Source organism: Cyphellophora attinorum (assembly GCF_001299255.1).
Source record: "Cyphellophora attinorum strain CBS 131958 chromosome Unknown Contig41, whole genome shotgun sequence".
Classification (NCBI taxonomy): Eukaryota; Fungi; Ascomycota; class Eurotiomycetes; order Chaetothyriales; family Cyphellophoraceae; genus Cyphellophora; species Cyphellophora attinorum.
Genome location: NW_017253269.1, coordinates 22,714 through 38,226, shown reverse-complemented (window position 1 = coordinate 38,226; position 15,513 = coordinate 22,714). Strand labels below are relative to the sequence as shown.

Below are 15,513 nucleotides of genomic sequence, written 5' to 3'. Positions count from 1 at the left end.
GAACAAACATACCCCATCGATTGTTCATGCTGCAACGTTCCGCGGTTCCTTACGCACGATCCTGCGTAGCGGCAACATCAACGTTCGCAACGCTCAGGAGCTGCACGTTGTCTTGGGGACTGTAAACACCGGATTGGACCGACTCGCACGAAAGATAAAGGCGAACATAATAATGGCCAGGCGCTTGTGCGTTCATCGGCAGGACATCTCCATTCATTGCCCTCAGCGAGGGATCACCTTTGCGGAATTCTGGGCGACTCTTTGGGGCACTGACCCGCGAGCACGGGTGCAGCTCTTCAACAAGATCATCGTTCCAAACTACAGAACCCCGTTCGGCAGCTCGGCGATGCTATTGAATGCCCCGCAGGTGCTTCGGCACGGGCTCACCCCGAATCGCTGCGATTGCAAGCTTCGCTTCCGGCTAAAAGTCCATAAGACCCCGTATCCGTATGTGAGCAGTGAGTCGGCACGTGTGGTAAGCTTCCCAACTTTGTCAAGACGCCGTCGAACACTGACACGAGGCAGTATGTTGAGGTTGATTGCGGTACGCTGCAATTTGCTCTGCAGCACGAAGAACGGCGGCTTGTTGTGGACATGTCTATCTCCGCGAGACTGGCGCAAGCGCTGGATGACTACAAGCCTCCACCAGAGGAGGTAGTACAAGATTGAATCGATAACGTCAAGAGAAGTGCGGTCATTGCGGGTTGGTGGACGGATAATGACGGGATTTGAAGGTGAAGTCTTGCGGACGTCGATGACCCTCAACGTTCGATATATATTCCACCAGACGTTCATCATCCTGCATTGACGAATGAACAGTGCTATGTCGCTGCCTCGCTGGTCCTGGAGAGCACTGCTCGAGCTCCTATTTCGTTGATTATCCTGGGGCTCGTTCTGATCGTTCCTGACGCAGCCTGGATTGTGCTCGAACCCCAGACATGAAAGTGAATAGGCCGAGCACCACCGGACGTGTCCCATCACAGTTTCGTCTTTGTCGGAGATGATTGCTCTCTTTTGCCATGATAATGCCACGGCTCCTCTTTTGGCTTGGTCTGCATCCATCGATCCATACCGTAGCTGTTGACGGCTTTGCTCTCTTTGGTGGGAACAGCTTGTTGTGGTGTTTTTGTTTTGACGGATTTTTTCTCCGGCATGACGTGTTTCAGCCAGACGTTCCTGACAAGGATGTCAGCACTGGCGGCAGTGGGGGATCGCCGTGGCACGAACTTTGGTAGTTCGAGATGAACTTTGGTTTCTCACAAGACCTTGTTGTCTCAACACTATTGCTTCATGTCAAGCACGCACTGTCTACGGTTGGGACGAATATGAGATGAGCTGACTCTGCTAGGTACCTAGACCTGACACATTTGCGCTTTATATACAGTTGGGGCATCTGCCACTCAAGGTCTGAGGAAGCCCATGGTCATGACCATCGCGAACGCCTACGGCCAGAGCGAAGCCCACGTCCCAGAACCGCGAGTCTCGCCGCCGATTTGGTTAAGACTGTCACCGTCTCAAGCAGGAATCTCGAACAGAGATCCACCTGGCCAATCAGCTATGTCTCATCTACGCAGAACGACGATCTCGCCTCGCTACCAACTTGAAGCGAAGCCCGGGGCGTTCTCCATGGGCGGGTGGAGCCTTCCGGGGCCCGGATCAACGGTGCCGCCAAAATCTGATCACCGCCAACCTCGGGACCTGCAGCCTTCCATCTGACAAGTTGTGATTGAAACATCTCGTGCAACATTTCTGTGAGGCTCAAGTTGCTGTTTAGCATCTACGAAGCGGCTGAACTAGCAGCTTATTGTACTTACTTACATTCCATTGCCAGGCACCACTTTTAATCGCCCGTATCGATCGCTATGGCGTCAGCAGCCGCAGGACCACGGGCCATGATCCAATTTCCGAAACCCCTAATGAATCTGCATCCACTTTCGACAGTTGTGTGACAGTGAATGGAATCCCACGGCATAGCTCACCATGTTGACCTTCACCTCCAGGCCCTCAGCCTCAGCATGGCCCATATCCTACCTCAATCGTTGGTAAAGCTCTGCTATCATCCGATCTGCACAAGTTCCCAATCCTGCTCACCCGACGGAAGTGGCTTTCGCGTGCCTGCCTACCGTATGTATTTTGCAGACGGGACATCACGGTCGTGCGGCAGCTACGATGTACTATAATCACGAGGGTCTCAGACAGCTGGAGACCGCGCCTCTTTTTGAACCACGCATTCTGAAATTTATCGACGTCTTCGCTGGCCGAGTAGACCTCGAAGAACTTTGCGACTACTTCCAGAATCGAACAAGGGATCAGGTACTTCAGGACCATGCGCGGCGTCAGCGAGAATGTGGGTTTCTCCCTTTACGCCAGACTACGCTGACACATATGATCTAGCGCGACCTTTGACTGATTCATGTCGCTCATCGATCGGAACTATACTGTCTTGGGTCTCCTCCAACTCGAATACATCAATCATCAGTGCCACATCAGGATCTTCAGCTGCAGGAAGCAGGCATCTGTCCAACAGCGTCCACGATGAGGGCCTTCGTGACCGTTCTTCCTTGATGAGCAGTCCTCAGCCTGCCGACCAGCCTTCGCACAATAGCCAGTATTATGCATCTCCTACGCCTTCAACATATCCAAGCACAGCGGCTGCCAACGCCAGGCCCTTGGTCTGTGTAAGGTGCGCGACGCCATGTCCGAGCAGGGATGCACTGTCGAAGCATCGCAGGCGGTTCTGTGAGCGAGTGGAACTATATTATTGTCCCAGCTGCCCGGAGTCGTTTGCCCGCCCAGATACCCTTAAGAGCCACTTTGTACGCTACCATGGGCAACAGTGTGGCACATGTCCAGCGATTGCACAGGCCACGTGTACACTTCATCTCGGCCAGGTCGATACCAACTCGAATGCTGTAAGAAAGCCTCTTCGCTCAAAAAAGGCTTGGGGATGCCCCATCTGCGTGGGTATCTGCTTCAGGTCGTGGGACGCATGGCACGAACATGAGTCGATGCACTACAAGGACATAGAATGGCGTGTTGACAACAGAAGAACGACGATGCGCATCAGAGGCTGGTCCAGCGATACTTTGATCTTCTCGCTACTCACCAGCCTCGGTGATGTCGCCCACCATTATGATTGGCAGGGATATACGTGGCCAAGGGAGGGAAAGCTTTACGATCAGCTTATAGACGCGCTTGAACGCTACACCCTGCCAAGCGAGCCTGGAGAAGCCGGAAGGAGCGCAATTGTGGACTACGTCCGCAACATAGGGTCATATTCGTCAACCAATTCACTGCCGAGGAATCCATTTGAACACCACGCCCCTGCTATCTTACCGAGCAATGACAACGCTGACCCTTCGGGGAGATACTCAACTCCCTCGAATATCCGACCCATGCGCATGGCCCCTAACATTTCAATGCCCAATCGCCGAGCTGCACCAGCGGCCTCATCGGAGGTCCAGAGTACGCAGCTGCCGCAGCAGCATCTTTTCACAGATGTCGTGCGAGCCACTCGTGATGAACTTCATCCGAAGAGAATGAGGAGCAGATCTGAAGCCGACCGCGCACGTTCTCAACTACACTCGCACCAGACACTGCCCCCTGTGCCGACCATGCCTTTTCAGTACTTGCAGCAACAAAGAGCTCCCCACCCACAGCCCGGCATGCCATCTGATGATCCGTTCCACGCCGGGTACTCGATGGCCACTGCCGGTTTGAGCTCAGAACACGCACAACACCCGTCTCACGATTCCCATGACCCAACCCTTGAACAACATGATACCCATCAGCACGGACAAACACTGCACAGCGAATTGTCGGTGAATCCCCATCTCCAAGATTATCCCAGCAATTTTGTCGATCTCGACTCGAGCCCAGATGCGTCACCAATGCAAGAGGACACCAACGACTTCGACAAAGAATTCATGGCATATGAGAATGCCAACCGTACCTAACGCGGCTGTGTCTGGACTTGCTACAACGATTGTTTACATAATGTAATGAAAGAAAAAGAATAGAGGCATGCGGCAGCCCCTGACGAATACACGCTGACCTAGTGAGGGGACGCGTTCACGAATTGAGTAAGGAAAGACCACTTCCAGTCCTTGTTATAGCCCAGCTTGTAGGTGGTCGAATTGTTCGAGAGCGAATACTCTTCGTATTTCAACCTTGAAGGCCGTGATTCCCGCCGTGATTCCCAGAACGTTCTTCTTCGGCAGTCAACCACTTTACTCGAGCCCTTGCGATCTGAGGAAGCCGACCAAACACTGCACCTCTCCTCAATGCCCCCTCCTCGTCATGCTCAGCCCGGGCAAGGCGCCGGACTCCAGTAGCTGCTCATCGCATGCGCCTGGCCACTCATTGTCACACACTCCCCGACTTTGAGCGCGTTGACGCCGCCCATGCAGCCCTGCCAGACGTGCGGCGCGGCGCACGCTTGGTTGCCGTAGAGGGTGCCTTGCTGCATGCTGCCGCTGTTGGCTTTGAGGCGGAAGGAGGCGAAGCCGGGGTTTACATATGCTGTGTGGGCGAGTCAGTATGAGTGGGATGCTGGAAGGAGGAGGAGGGGTGCTCACCGCAGGAGTCGTCCCAGACGTTGCGTTCGCCGAGAGATGCGCCGCCGCAGTTGGCTTCGGGAAACATCTCGGCGACGAAGGCGAATGCTAGGGGGGCGGTGAGGAGGAGAGGGGTGAGGATGAGGGTGCTGATGAACTTCATCGTGGAGTTCGGTGGTGAATGATTGATTGCGTTGCTGGTGCTGAACCTTTGTCTGATGGTGCTGTCGGCAAGATTGTGATAGATGACGATAATATGATGGGCTCAGAGGTAGTGTTATATACCTGCGGGCTGCGTTTCATTAGGACTGTCCGGTCATGACTTTGCGCTGCCCAAAGGTCAGGGGCTGAAGCTGCCTGTCCGTACACAAGATCGATCGGGCATTCTGTGCGATGTCATACATCATGATCTGCTGCCTTGCTTGCACCGCTGAGAAGTCTCTGCCCGCGATTCAATAGGTCGCTACGTAGTGTTTGACAATCGATCCTTCTGCTGCGCATTACCGGGACCTCTGTCAGTGCTCCAGTCTTGGTCGCCTTGTGCTACGCCGATTGCCGTCATGCTGAATAGTACGCGCGACGTTCGCAATGCGGTTGCAATGAAGCAGTCTCGTCCCCAAATAGACCACATATCAAAATTGAGGACATCCGAGATTCGGGCGTTGATTCGTGGAGAGGAGAGTTTCCGCCCCTTCCATCGCTGTCTCACATCCATTCCTCTAGCCTACCTTCTTGGCGCACGTTCGTCTTGCCAGTGGCGGAAGCGTCGCTGGAGTGTATATTGCAGGATTTGGGGTCAGGTCCGCCTTCTGGCATGATGGCACTTGGTAAAGGCAGCCGACGATGTCTAGATTAGCGAGCATGAGCGCCTTGGGCGATGGCATTCCGTCGATCATGGTACTACCTCAGACCGTGATGGAGTGGAAGTCACAGGTCCTCGCTGTGATCGTCTTGGCTTGGGGCCAAGCTGAGCGGACCTCGCTCTGCATACCGAAACATCGCTTCGACCTCGGGGGACTGGCGCAGGGTGCGGCGAGCCTGTTTCAGCGGGACTCATCACGTCATAGTACGGCATGCGCCAGACAGAGGTTGATGCAAGTTTCCTTGAGCTCGCGGAAGTTGGCGCATCCAGTGCTCGGCTGGGGACATGCATGCATCGATGGATCGAGGGATCACACACTCGAAAAGCGTGCAAGGACAGGAGAAGTGAGCAGCGGAAAGAGATCGGTGGCTTGCGTTTTACAGATGGGCGTGCTGCTCCCCGCCGTAGTTCCGAGTTCGTCGCCTACACTTTCTATTCCAGGCTTAGATCCATACCCGCAAGGCAACCACGGTCAGAGCTCAACCCCCGGCCTAAGCTACCCAATATTCGAGAGTGCGAAAACCACAAGCACACCTTCGGCCTCTTGCATCGGCCTCTCATTGCGTAGCTGCCATGTCCTGTGGGCGCAAAATGACTGCTGACGACCATACTGTCCCCGGGTTGCTGTGCCATCGAAAGAGGCAGGTCTCTCCGAGAACTGGCCTGCGGAGGTGAGCGCCTTTCCCCAGAAGATGCCGTGTCTTTCGTCACCGGGCCGGACATGACCTATATTTGCCCTTTCCAATCGTCCACTACCTCGTCGCCCATGTCGTGCTTGAACCAAAGGACTGCATCTCGATCACCATTGCCAGATAGCCCAACATGCCGCCCCTCACGGAAGAACGCACAGCCGCCATCACCAAAGCCGTCAACGACAATTTCGATGCCCAGCTCAAATACACTCAGAAGCTCGTGCAATTCGGCGGCCAGCGCGGCGAGGAGGCCTCCGTCCAGGACTTTGTGTTCCAGCAATATGCCGACCGCGGCTTCGATCCAGTCAAGTTCGCCATGGTGGAGGACGAACTGAAGCAGCACATTGGCGCGGGCAGGTTTTCGGCTACGCATTCGAAAGCGCCGGTTGTGGTGGGTGTGCATAAACCGAAAGGGCAAGCGAAGGGCAAGTCCTTGATTCTGAATGGACATATTGATGTGGTGCCGTTGGGCCCGGTGGATATGTGGACGCATGACCCGTATTCGGGGCGGATTGAGGGGGATAGGCTGTATGGACGTGGGGCGGGGGATATGCGTGCTGGGTGTGCGGCGAATGTGTTTGCGTTGGACGCGTTGAAGAAGTGTGGGCTGCAGCCGGCGAGTGAGGTTATTTTGCAGAGCGTGGTCGAGGAGGAGAGTACAGGGAACGGGACCCTGATGGCGCACTTGAAGGGGTATAGGGCGGATGCAGCATTGATTCCGGAGCCAATGCAAGGGCAGTTGGTGAGGGCAAATGTGGGGGTGCTGTGGTTCCAAATTGAGGTCAGAGGGAAGCCGGTGCATGTGCGGGCAATGAGTACGGGAACAAACGCGATTGATAGCGCATGGCGGGTGGTGGGAAAGTTGCGAGAGTTGGAAGAGGAATGGAATCAACGGCACGTGAGTGCCAGGTTCTTCGAGGAGGAGAAGCATCCATTGAGTGAGTTCCGAACTCTTCCCACCCTCTTCTCAAACAAATTACTGACAGGCTCGAGACCTCAACGTTGCGATCGTGAACGCAGGCGACTGGGCTTCATCCGTCCCCGCCTGGTGCCGCATCGACTGCCGCATCGCCATTGTTCCCGGCGTCACGGCCAAAGACGCAGCCGCCGAGATCGAGAAATGTGTTTTCGACTACGCCAAGTCGGATGCCTACCTGTCGCAGAACATGCCAACCATCACCTGGAACGGCTTCTTCTCGGAAGGCTACGTCCTGGAGCCTGGCTCGGATGCGGAAAGCGTGCTGCGCAAAGCGCACAAGACGGCGACAGGGGAGGAGTTGACGACACAGACCTCGACGGCGTATATCGATGCGCGGGTGCATAGTCTGTATGACAAGGTGCCGGCAATGGTGTACGGGCCGGTAGCGGGTGATATTCATGGGTTCGACGAATGGGTTAGCATTGAGAGTGTGAGGAGTGTTACGGTAGCGATGGCGCTGTTTATCGCCGAGTGGTGTGGTGTGGAGGAGGTCTAGACGGAGATGAGACATAGCCATGCCTCATCTTGTCTTCCAGTCGAACGCCCTCTCCCAAGCTGCCCCGACTCTGTAGATCATCTCCTCCTGAAACATGCCTCCCACAATTTGCATACCAACAGGCAACATGACACGCTCATCGTCCTCCGCTGGCAGGAATCCGACCGGCAAGCTCATTGCCGGATGTCCACTCGCATTGAAACATACCGTGTTGACGGCAACACCTCGACTTTTGCCCATTTGCTCCGCGGGCCCTGCATGGGGTTCAGCATGCCGATTCGCCACATATGGCGTCGTCGGCGTGATAAGCACGTCAACTTGCTCCAGAGCAGCATCGTACTCATCCTTGAGCCGGCGATATAGGTTCATGGCTTTGCCGTAGAGGGTCGGATGCCGGTTCCATACATGCAAGCCTGCTATCAGGCTGAATTTCGATGTGGAGAACATCTTGTCGAATTTGTCTTGAGTCAGTGGGTGCATTCTTTCTGTGAGCCCCGTCAGGTAAAGACCTCGCCGACCGCAGGCTTTGCCGAGATAGGCTTGTTGGGAAGCTGTTGGGCGCAAAGCACAGTTTACGATGTGCCCGGCTTGCGTGTGTAACGGTATACTGACCGAGACCACCTCTGCGCCGAGCGTTTCGAACAGGTCTGCAGCCTCGCAGACTTTCTGCTTCACGCGTGGGTCAATGACTGAGAACTCGAAGCCTTCGCGTAGGATGCCGATCTTGAGCCCATGAACACCTTTGTTCAACGATGCTGAGTAGTTTGGTACATGCCTGGGGAGTGGCGCAGCAAATTGCCTATCATCAATATCATCTCGTCCAGCGATCGCTTGGAGCACTTTGGCATTCAGAGCGACGGTCTTTGTCATGGGCCCAGCTGTATCGTGCACCGGATCATGCGTCATGACACCCGTCCATGGTACAAGACCCCAAGTCGGCTTCATGCTACTATACCACAGTAGCTGGCAGGAAACCTGATCGAGCCACCTTGATCACCACCTATGCCTGCGTCAACAACGCCGGCACCAACTAGGTGTCCGCACCCGCTCGACGAGCCGCCTGTCGTATAGCCTGCGGCATATGGGTTCTCTACTGGTCCTGTTGCCGCTGAGAAGGATGACGCACAGAGTGATAGATTTTCGCAAACTGCTTTGCCCTCGATCGCAGCCCCAGCTTCCAACAGGCGTGTGACGACCGTAGCGTCTGTATCGGGAACGTAGTCCTCAAACATGTTTGTGCCGACGAGCATAGGCACATTCTTGACAGCAATGTTGTCCTTGAGTGCGACTGTAACACCTGACAGTGGCAGATCATCACCCCTGTCACCCTCGATCCTGGCCTTCCACGCCCATGCGTTGCCCGAGTTGTGTTCTGGTGATGGCCTATGCACGTTCCGACGTGGATACCGGGCCAAGTCCACTGCTGGAACGTAGTCGGACAGTGCCTCGACAGCGTCAATGGATTCTTGCACGGAGGCAATGAGATCGTGCCATTCTGGGACATCACTGTCTGGTAGGCTGAGATTCAATGACGAGACGATATCAACAACATCCTGCTCTGTGATCTTGGCTTTGTTGACTTCTGATGCTGTTGTCAAGGTTGCCATGACGCCGATCACGAGTGCCAGAGCACGGACAATGTTGTCGCTGTTGTGATTCCAGTGACCTAAGGCGGCAGACTAGGTTGGTGAAGACCTTGGGCGAGACGTTCCTTCACACCCTTCTCGCATAACGAGTGCCATCTCGCATCGACGGAAAGCCATGCGCCTTCCTTGATCTGCTATATCGCAGGGCGTTCGTTGTATTGTTGTTGCATGCGAAATGTGTCACAAACCTTGAAGATAGAGATAAGGTCTCAATTCGCCAGGTGCGCGCTTCTCCGAGCGCCAAGGCCGTCTTGTCCATCGTCGTTCAGTGTGATATCTGTGTCAGCAATAATGGTACTGCCAACGCGAGGACGCGTTTCAAACACCATGGCGTCCGGATCAGACTCTTCGACCTCGGAGTCGAGCTCGCATTCGTCAGAGAAACGGCTGCGGATAGTTGCGTTGGAAGCTCAATTTGGAGCTATCCCAGACTTCGACATCTGCAATGGCGACTACGAGATCATCGTGTATGATTCGACGCCCAGGAACTCGGAGGCTGTACTCAAGGAACGCTTGCGGGATGCAGACGTGGCGATCATTACCACAATACCGATGAACAGCGCAACACTGTCTCGAGAAGTGACACCGAACCTGCGTGCCATCATGATCATGGCCGCAGGAACTGATCATGTTGACCTGGAGACGTGTAGGAAGCGCGGCATACGCGTGCTCAACTGCCCCAGCGCAAACAGTGAGACAGTCGCAGAGCACGCCGTCGCCTTATACTTTGCGATTCGTCGCCGAGTCGTTCAGACTCACCAATTGACTGTACAGGACTCGTGGGCGGCGCAGAAAACACTCCTGGGAGTCTTAAAAGACAACAATGGCCGACCACCGGTAGGCTTGAGTCAGGAGAGGGTAGGGATAATTGGATATGGGCGTCTTGGTAAGTGCCGTTCATCTCGTTTGCGTGCCAGCACAGCTGACTTTTGTAGGTCAGCATATCGCTAAACTGTGTAGTGCTTTGGGCATGACCGTCAGCATTTCAGATCGCAAAGGGGCGGCTGTTGAACGACAGGACATGTCTGCCATTCGGGATGGGCGATCGCATAAACCCGAAAGGGTGCAGCGATCAAGCTTCGCAGATACACTGACACAATCCACCGTGCTCTTCATTTGTGTGCCACGCAACACAGCAACACTCAACATGGTTGCCTCGATGGAGTTAGCTCAGATGGCGTCGCAAGCTCTAGTCGTCAATGTCAGTCGTGGTGGGATCGTGAATGAGACAGATCTTCTGCAAGCACTGAAAGCACGACAGATTGCTGGAGCGGCGACGGACGTCTTCATAGAAGAGCCTGCGTGTGCGGGAAATTCTGTGTTGATCAAGGCACTAGCTCAAGAACAAGCTCGTGATCAGGCTGCCTCGTCAATCCCACTGGTGGTGACGCCTCACACAGCATGGTACAGCCAGTCGACCATGTCTAATCTGACTGAAAGTGTCAAGGAAAATCTTGAAGGATGGTGGCGGGATGCATGTCCGCAAGAGAATATTGTCCTTTGACATGTTGTCACGGGCGGCTCGTGCATCATCAGCGGAGCAGTGCTGGTCTGGATGGATGGGACGTAGTTGCCTCCAAGTTCATGAAACTTCCTGTGCACTTCAGCAGCAACGCGTGACGTCACGCGTCAGAGCTTGGCTTCTTAGAAATCAAGACCTAGGCATCGATTTCGAGATTCTTTCGTGGTTCTCGCTTTCATAACCCGAACCGACTGTGTTTACTTGCCTCCTCGACTCATGCCTCCAATCCGTCGATCTGTGGGAGCGCGCCTGCGACTGCTGAGTATCTGAGGCCTAGTGCGACTGCTCTTGATCCTGCTGACACGCTGGAGTAAGAGAATTTGTAGGTAAAGTAGCCTCTCCGATCAGTCACGGAAGAATCCATTGCTTCGCAGAAAGGGTACACACGATACCAGCCGGTGTGCGAGGCGGTGTCCAACATGACTCGAGCCAGGCGGAGCGTTGCCGCAGAGTCGGAGCTCAGCGCACATGCAGATAAAGTGGGCCGAGCCTTGGAATTTCCCTTGTTCCTGACCCGTAACGCGTACACCCTGCAGGACCCTGCCAGGTGAGGTCTTGCCGCCTGACGCTGCAACTCATGCTATCAAGCATGGAACATCGAGTTTCGCACCGGCCCAGCGTCGGCTCTGTTGCGACATAACCTTGCGGGCGAAACCTTTGTGCGATGCCTGTTGACTATTGTACAGCCAACCCAGGGCCCGCGCGAGACTTACAGCTGTTGACCTTACCTGTACCCAACAGGTCTGACATTCGTACAGCATGGCGACGATTACTGCGACGATTCAGCACGTGTCCGTCACCGGATCAAAGAGTGATCATCCCAGCGGTGACCCAAGTCTGGCATTCCCGGACGACGATCAAACACTCCCACCAGTGTTCACAGACAAGTTTGCTGAACGAAAGCATTTGAAACATCGTCTTGCACTTGCATTCCGGATCTTCGGTAAACATGGTTTCGGCGAAGGGGTTGCTGGTCATGTCACGCTGCGCGATCCTGTAGACCCGCACGCTTTTTGGGTCAATCCTTTCGGACTGGATTTTTCGCTGATCACGGATGACGACCTCATCTTGGTGAACTCCGAGGGCAAGGTCATCGACGGTGGCAGGAATAGGTTGCTGAATTACGCGGCTTTCGCCATACATTCCGAGATTCACGAGGCTCGGCCTGATGTTCACTGCGCAGCGCATTCGCACAGTCTGTGGGGACGTGCATTCTGTGCCACTGGTCGTGAACTACAGATGCTCTCGCAGGACGCATGTGTGTTCTACAAGGACCATGCGCTGTATCGGACATTCGCCGGCGTAGTCCTGGACTCAGATGAGGGCAAGCACATTGCCCAAGCCTTGGGCAACAAGAAGGCTCTGATCTTGGCCAATCACGGCCTTCTGACGGCCGGTAACACCATTGAAGAGGTTGTCGCGTGGTTCATCCTTCTGGAGAAGCTATGCCACAACCAATTGGTTGCTGATGCAAGCACGCAAGGGACGGGCTGCCCGCTTGTGGAGATAGCACGGCAGAGGCCCAGAGTACCTGGGAAGCGTTAGGTCACAGTAAGGCTGGGTACTTCATGGGTCTACCACAGTTTCAGAGAGCTGAGAGGGACGAGTTCGGCGAAAGGACGTACTTGGGCAAGGGCATCGAGGCATTGTAGAGTTTTAACCACGGTCATGTAGCGTGATCAAAAAACGTCTTTTGAACACAGTTTTGCTATCGCAACACTAGAGATCACCTCTCAAGACGATGATCAGACCTGAGACATCGAGTTGACAAATTCTAATTCAAGCTCTGCGTGACACAGAAGTCTTGATACACCATACCACAGATCCATTCCACGACCGGTTCGTAGAGCAGCATTTTGCTTTGCGCACCCTTCATAGCTCCCAGCATGGCCACCCAATTGAGACACTCGTGACCGCCGTGACCGGCCTCTTCCTCCACTTCCTCGTACGTGAGCTTTTTCATCCACTCCGCATCTCCAGCAGAGTAACGGTCCATGAACATACGATCCCAGTCCCAATTGACCAGGGGATGCTTTGAGTTGAGGGGATATTCGTTCTTCTTCGCCATCTCGACCTCGTAGTCGTCGAAGTCTACGAAAAGCTTCGGATCTTCCTTCAAGTATGCCTTGCCTTCCGTCTGGAACCGCTTGATACGTTGCAGAAACGGGTCGGCAGGTGGGTCTCCTGCTTGTGCGGGACTCCAGTATGGCGGCCAATGTGACAGACCACCTGTGCACATGAAGGCAACCTTCGTATCTGCAGGGAATGCAGTCTCAACACCTTGACGCACAGCCTCGCCGAGTGTATAGGCTCGCTTATACGGAATGAGAGGTGGCGTGAATACATTGATGAAGATAGGGATAAGTGGCACGCCCGCCAGCGATTGTTCGACCCCCATCAGCTTCCAGGGCATGAGCAGGTTGTTTCCGTACTCGCAGGGTCCCGCGCGAGCTACGTCGAAGCCTTGCTCCACGAGACTGCCGAGAAGTTTCTCAGCCAGCTCTGGTGCTCCGGGAAAGACGGTCTTCTTGTCGATTCGGAGTGTTTCCATCCACTGATCTGCAGGACCAACGTGTTCGTCCGCAATGCCCATGACCACGGATGGACAAAGATTGCGATAGAAATTCTCAAAGTGGTCATCGAGGAAAGCCACGATCACATCAGGTCGTGACGACTCGAGGGAGATGCCGAGCGATCGTGTTGCGTCTTCAGTACGTTGGCGGACCTCAGGGTCGGCAGTCTCTGGGAAGGCAAGCGCTCCGGGGGCGTGGGACAATCCAACCGCGGCCACGACTTTACCCATTGCTGAAGATTCGCTGATGTCTGTAGATGGTACTGAGGAATATCTGAGGACCAATGTGAAGGCAGTCAAGATGTCTCTTTGATATCTGAATGCAAGACAACGTCGGCTGGATGATCGAGCTTTGGCTGAAGGTATCAGGGTAGGTTAGCCTTGGTGCACGATATGATATGCCATAACGTTTGTCGAGATTATTTCACTACGTCTGGACCCTGGACCCCGATAGCTTCAAGCGACACAGCGTTGCGAAGCCACACCGTGCACCATACGGCTATCGATCGCTAGTACTTGGTCCGCTACTGGCTGAGTACCTCAACCACTTAGGGTCGGCGGGGTGGGGGTGGAACGGCAGGTGGAGATCAAGGAAAAAGGCGTAGTCCGCAGCTGCTGTTCATGGTGGTGCGCTTTTCTCCATGTCGTATTGTGGCACTGATTGCTTCCGCATCGCCATGGGACATGTGGTCTCAGCTAGGTGTTTCGACTGCAACGGTGTGACTGCATGTAGCAGTCAAGCCGAGCCAATGCAATACTCAGTACCATGTGCTACGGTGTGCATTCGCGATGTGGCATGTTGGCATCTAACCCCAAATAACACGTCTGCTTCAAATTATTAGAGGATCGCAAATGCAAATTGCGAACCGCAGTGCTTTTGCAACTCACAATGGCGCAGTGCAAGAGCGTCCTGGTATTTGGTGCCACAGGACTCGTTGGCACTCATATCATGCGCCATTTGCTGGCCAAGAAAGCCAGATTCGACCGCATTGCCGTGTTCACATCTCGCAACACCGTCGAAACAAAATCCGAGGTGGTTGCCCAGCTGAAGGCGGAAGGTGTGGAGGTGATATGCGGCGAACTCACCAACGCCGACGATGTCAAGCACGCATATGAAGGTACGCTTAACCTCTTGAGATCTGCTGAAGAAGTTCAAGGTCTGACGCGGCAAGCACATGAGCAGGCATCGACACTGTAGTTTCGGCCGTGGGTAGGAACATGATCGAACGGCAGATCGAGTTGATACGGTTGGCGGATGAGGCGACTAGCGTCTCCTGGTTCTTTCCGTCCGAGTATGGCACAGACATCGAATTTAGCTCAAAGTCAGCCCATGAAGTGCCGCACCAGAAGAAGCTCAAAGTCCGTGCTGCAATCCGAGGCTGTCAAAACCTTGACTACTCGTTCCTCGTGACAGGGCCTTACGGCGATGGGGATCCAGGTTTGTATTTCAGCTCAAATACTGGTGCGGAAGAAGCCGGCAGCTTCGATGCGACTGCACGAGAAGCTGTTCTGTTGGGGGATGGTAACGTCCCCATCAGCTTCACGACAATGAACGAGTATGTTGTCCACGACCACACATGAAAGTACACCACGCTAATGTGGTCACTCTTTCCTGCAGTGTGGGGAAGTTTCTGGTACTCGCCTTGCTCCATCCAGCGGCGAGTCGTAACAAAGTCCTCAAGGTGAACTCTTTCACCACGACAGATCATGAGATCCTTGCCGAGTTCGAGGCTCAGACTGGTGGGACATCGTGGAGAACGAGGTACACGAGTATCGACAAGCTCAAAGACCTGGAAGCCGCTGCATGGACGGCCTCGAACCCCTTAGCGACCCTGTTCACCCTGAGGAGGATCTGGGCGGAAGGAGGCACTTTGTATAGGCAGCGAGACAACCACAACATCGACGCTGAACATGTGGTCGACACTTTGGCGGACGCTGTGGCCGCTGCGATCCTTGTTCAAGCGCAAGGCGAGAAGGAAGTCAAAAGGAAATTGACCTAAACATCCTCGACGACGGACGATGCGCCGATTGTGCTCCGTGTGAGACCAGCGGCGATATAGCCTAGGTTGATCCGCAGTCTTCTTCCGATGACCTGATCGGAGAGCCGTCTGAATGTATCCCGCATGCCTTCCATGCCTGGCCACTTCTCTGCACAAAATGCGAGGAGCATCAGGCATGAGTTGGAGAT

The 15,513-nt window shown here is 54.5% G+C and overlaps 8 protein-coding genes across 8 annotated transcripts; 5 read left to right on the top strand and 3 right to left on the bottom strand.

Annotated features, from left to right (window-relative positions):
- Positions 1-3,056: 3,056 nt before the first annotated feature.
- AB675_9912 (uncharacterized protein) lies at positions 3,057-3,956 on the top strand (the record flags this gene model as incomplete). The annotated part of the gene is made up of 1 exon (XM_018150489.1): positions 3,057-3,956. One exon carries the CDS (start codon positions 3,057-3,059, stop codon positions 3,954-3,956), a length of 900 nt encoding a protein of 299 aa, XP_017995330.1.
- Positions 3,957-4,303: 347 nt separating this feature from the next.
- On the bottom strand, positions 4,304-4,719 carry AB675_9911 (uncharacterized protein; the record flags this gene model as incomplete). The annotated part of the gene is made up of 2 exons (XM_018150488.1): positions 4,304-4,521; positions 4,578-4,719. 2 exons carry the CDS (start codon positions 4,717-4,719, stop codon positions 4,304-4,306), a joined length of 360 nt encoding a protein of 119 aa, XP_017995282.1.
- Positions 4,720-6,240: 1,521 nt separating this feature from the next.
- Positions 6,241-7,585, top strand: AB675_9910 (putative metallohydrolase YodQ; the record flags this gene model as incomplete). The annotated part of the gene is made up of 2 exons (XM_018150487.1): positions 6,241-7,048; positions 7,104-7,585. The coding sequence occupies 2 exons, from the start codon at positions 6,241-6,243 to the stop codon at positions 7,583-7,585; spliced, it is 1,290 nt and encodes a 429-aa protein (XP_017995311.1).
- Positions 7,586-7,609: 24 nt separating this feature from the next.
- Positions 7,610-9,192, bottom strand: AB675_9909 (Amidase; the record flags this gene model as incomplete). The annotated part of the gene is made up of 2 exons (XM_018150485.1): positions 7,610-8,534; positions 8,561-9,192. The coding sequence occupies 2 exons, from the start codon at positions 9,190-9,192 to the stop codon at positions 7,610-7,612; spliced, it is 1,557 nt and encodes a 518-aa protein (XP_017995308.1).
- A 366-nt stretch (positions 9,193-9,558) lies between these two features.
- AB675_9908 (Glycerate dehydrogenase) lies at positions 9,559-10,735 on the top strand (the record flags this gene model as incomplete). Its single annotated transcript, XM_018150484.1, has 2 exons — positions 9,559-10,117; positions 10,167-10,735. The coding sequence occupies 2 exons, from the start codon at positions 9,559-9,561 to the stop codon at positions 10,733-10,735; spliced, it is 1,128 nt and encodes a 375-aa protein (XP_017995328.1).
- Positions 10,736-11,512: 777 nt separating this feature from the next.
- AB675_9907 (uncharacterized protein) lies at positions 11,513-12,405 on the top strand (the record flags this gene model as incomplete). The annotated part of the gene is made up of 2 exons (XM_018150483.1): positions 11,513-12,177; positions 12,237-12,405. 2 exons carry the CDS (start codon positions 11,513-11,515, stop codon positions 12,403-12,405), a joined length of 834 nt encoding a protein of 277 aa, XP_017995322.1.
- A 122-nt stretch (positions 12,406-12,527) lies between these two features.
- Positions 12,528-13,556, bottom strand: AB675_9906 (2,3-dihydroxyphenylpropionate/2,3-dihydroxicinnamic acid 1,2-dioxygenase; the record flags this gene model as incomplete). The annotated part of the gene is made up of 1 exon (XM_018150482.1): positions 12,528-13,556. The coding sequence occupies one exon, from the start codon at positions 13,554-13,556 to the stop codon at positions 12,528-12,530; it is 1,029 nt and encodes a 342-aa protein (XP_017995270.1).
- Positions 13,557-14,214: 658 nt separating this feature from the next.
- On the top strand, positions 14,215-15,325 carry AB675_9905 (Isoflavone; the record flags this gene model as incomplete). Its single annotated transcript, XM_018150481.1, has 3 exons — positions 14,215-14,443; positions 14,509-14,881; positions 14,944-15,325. 3 exons carry the CDS (start codon positions 14,215-14,217, stop codon positions 15,323-15,325), a joined length of 984 nt encoding a protein of 327 aa, XP_017995279.1.
- Positions 15,326-15,513: the final 188 nt, after the last annotated feature.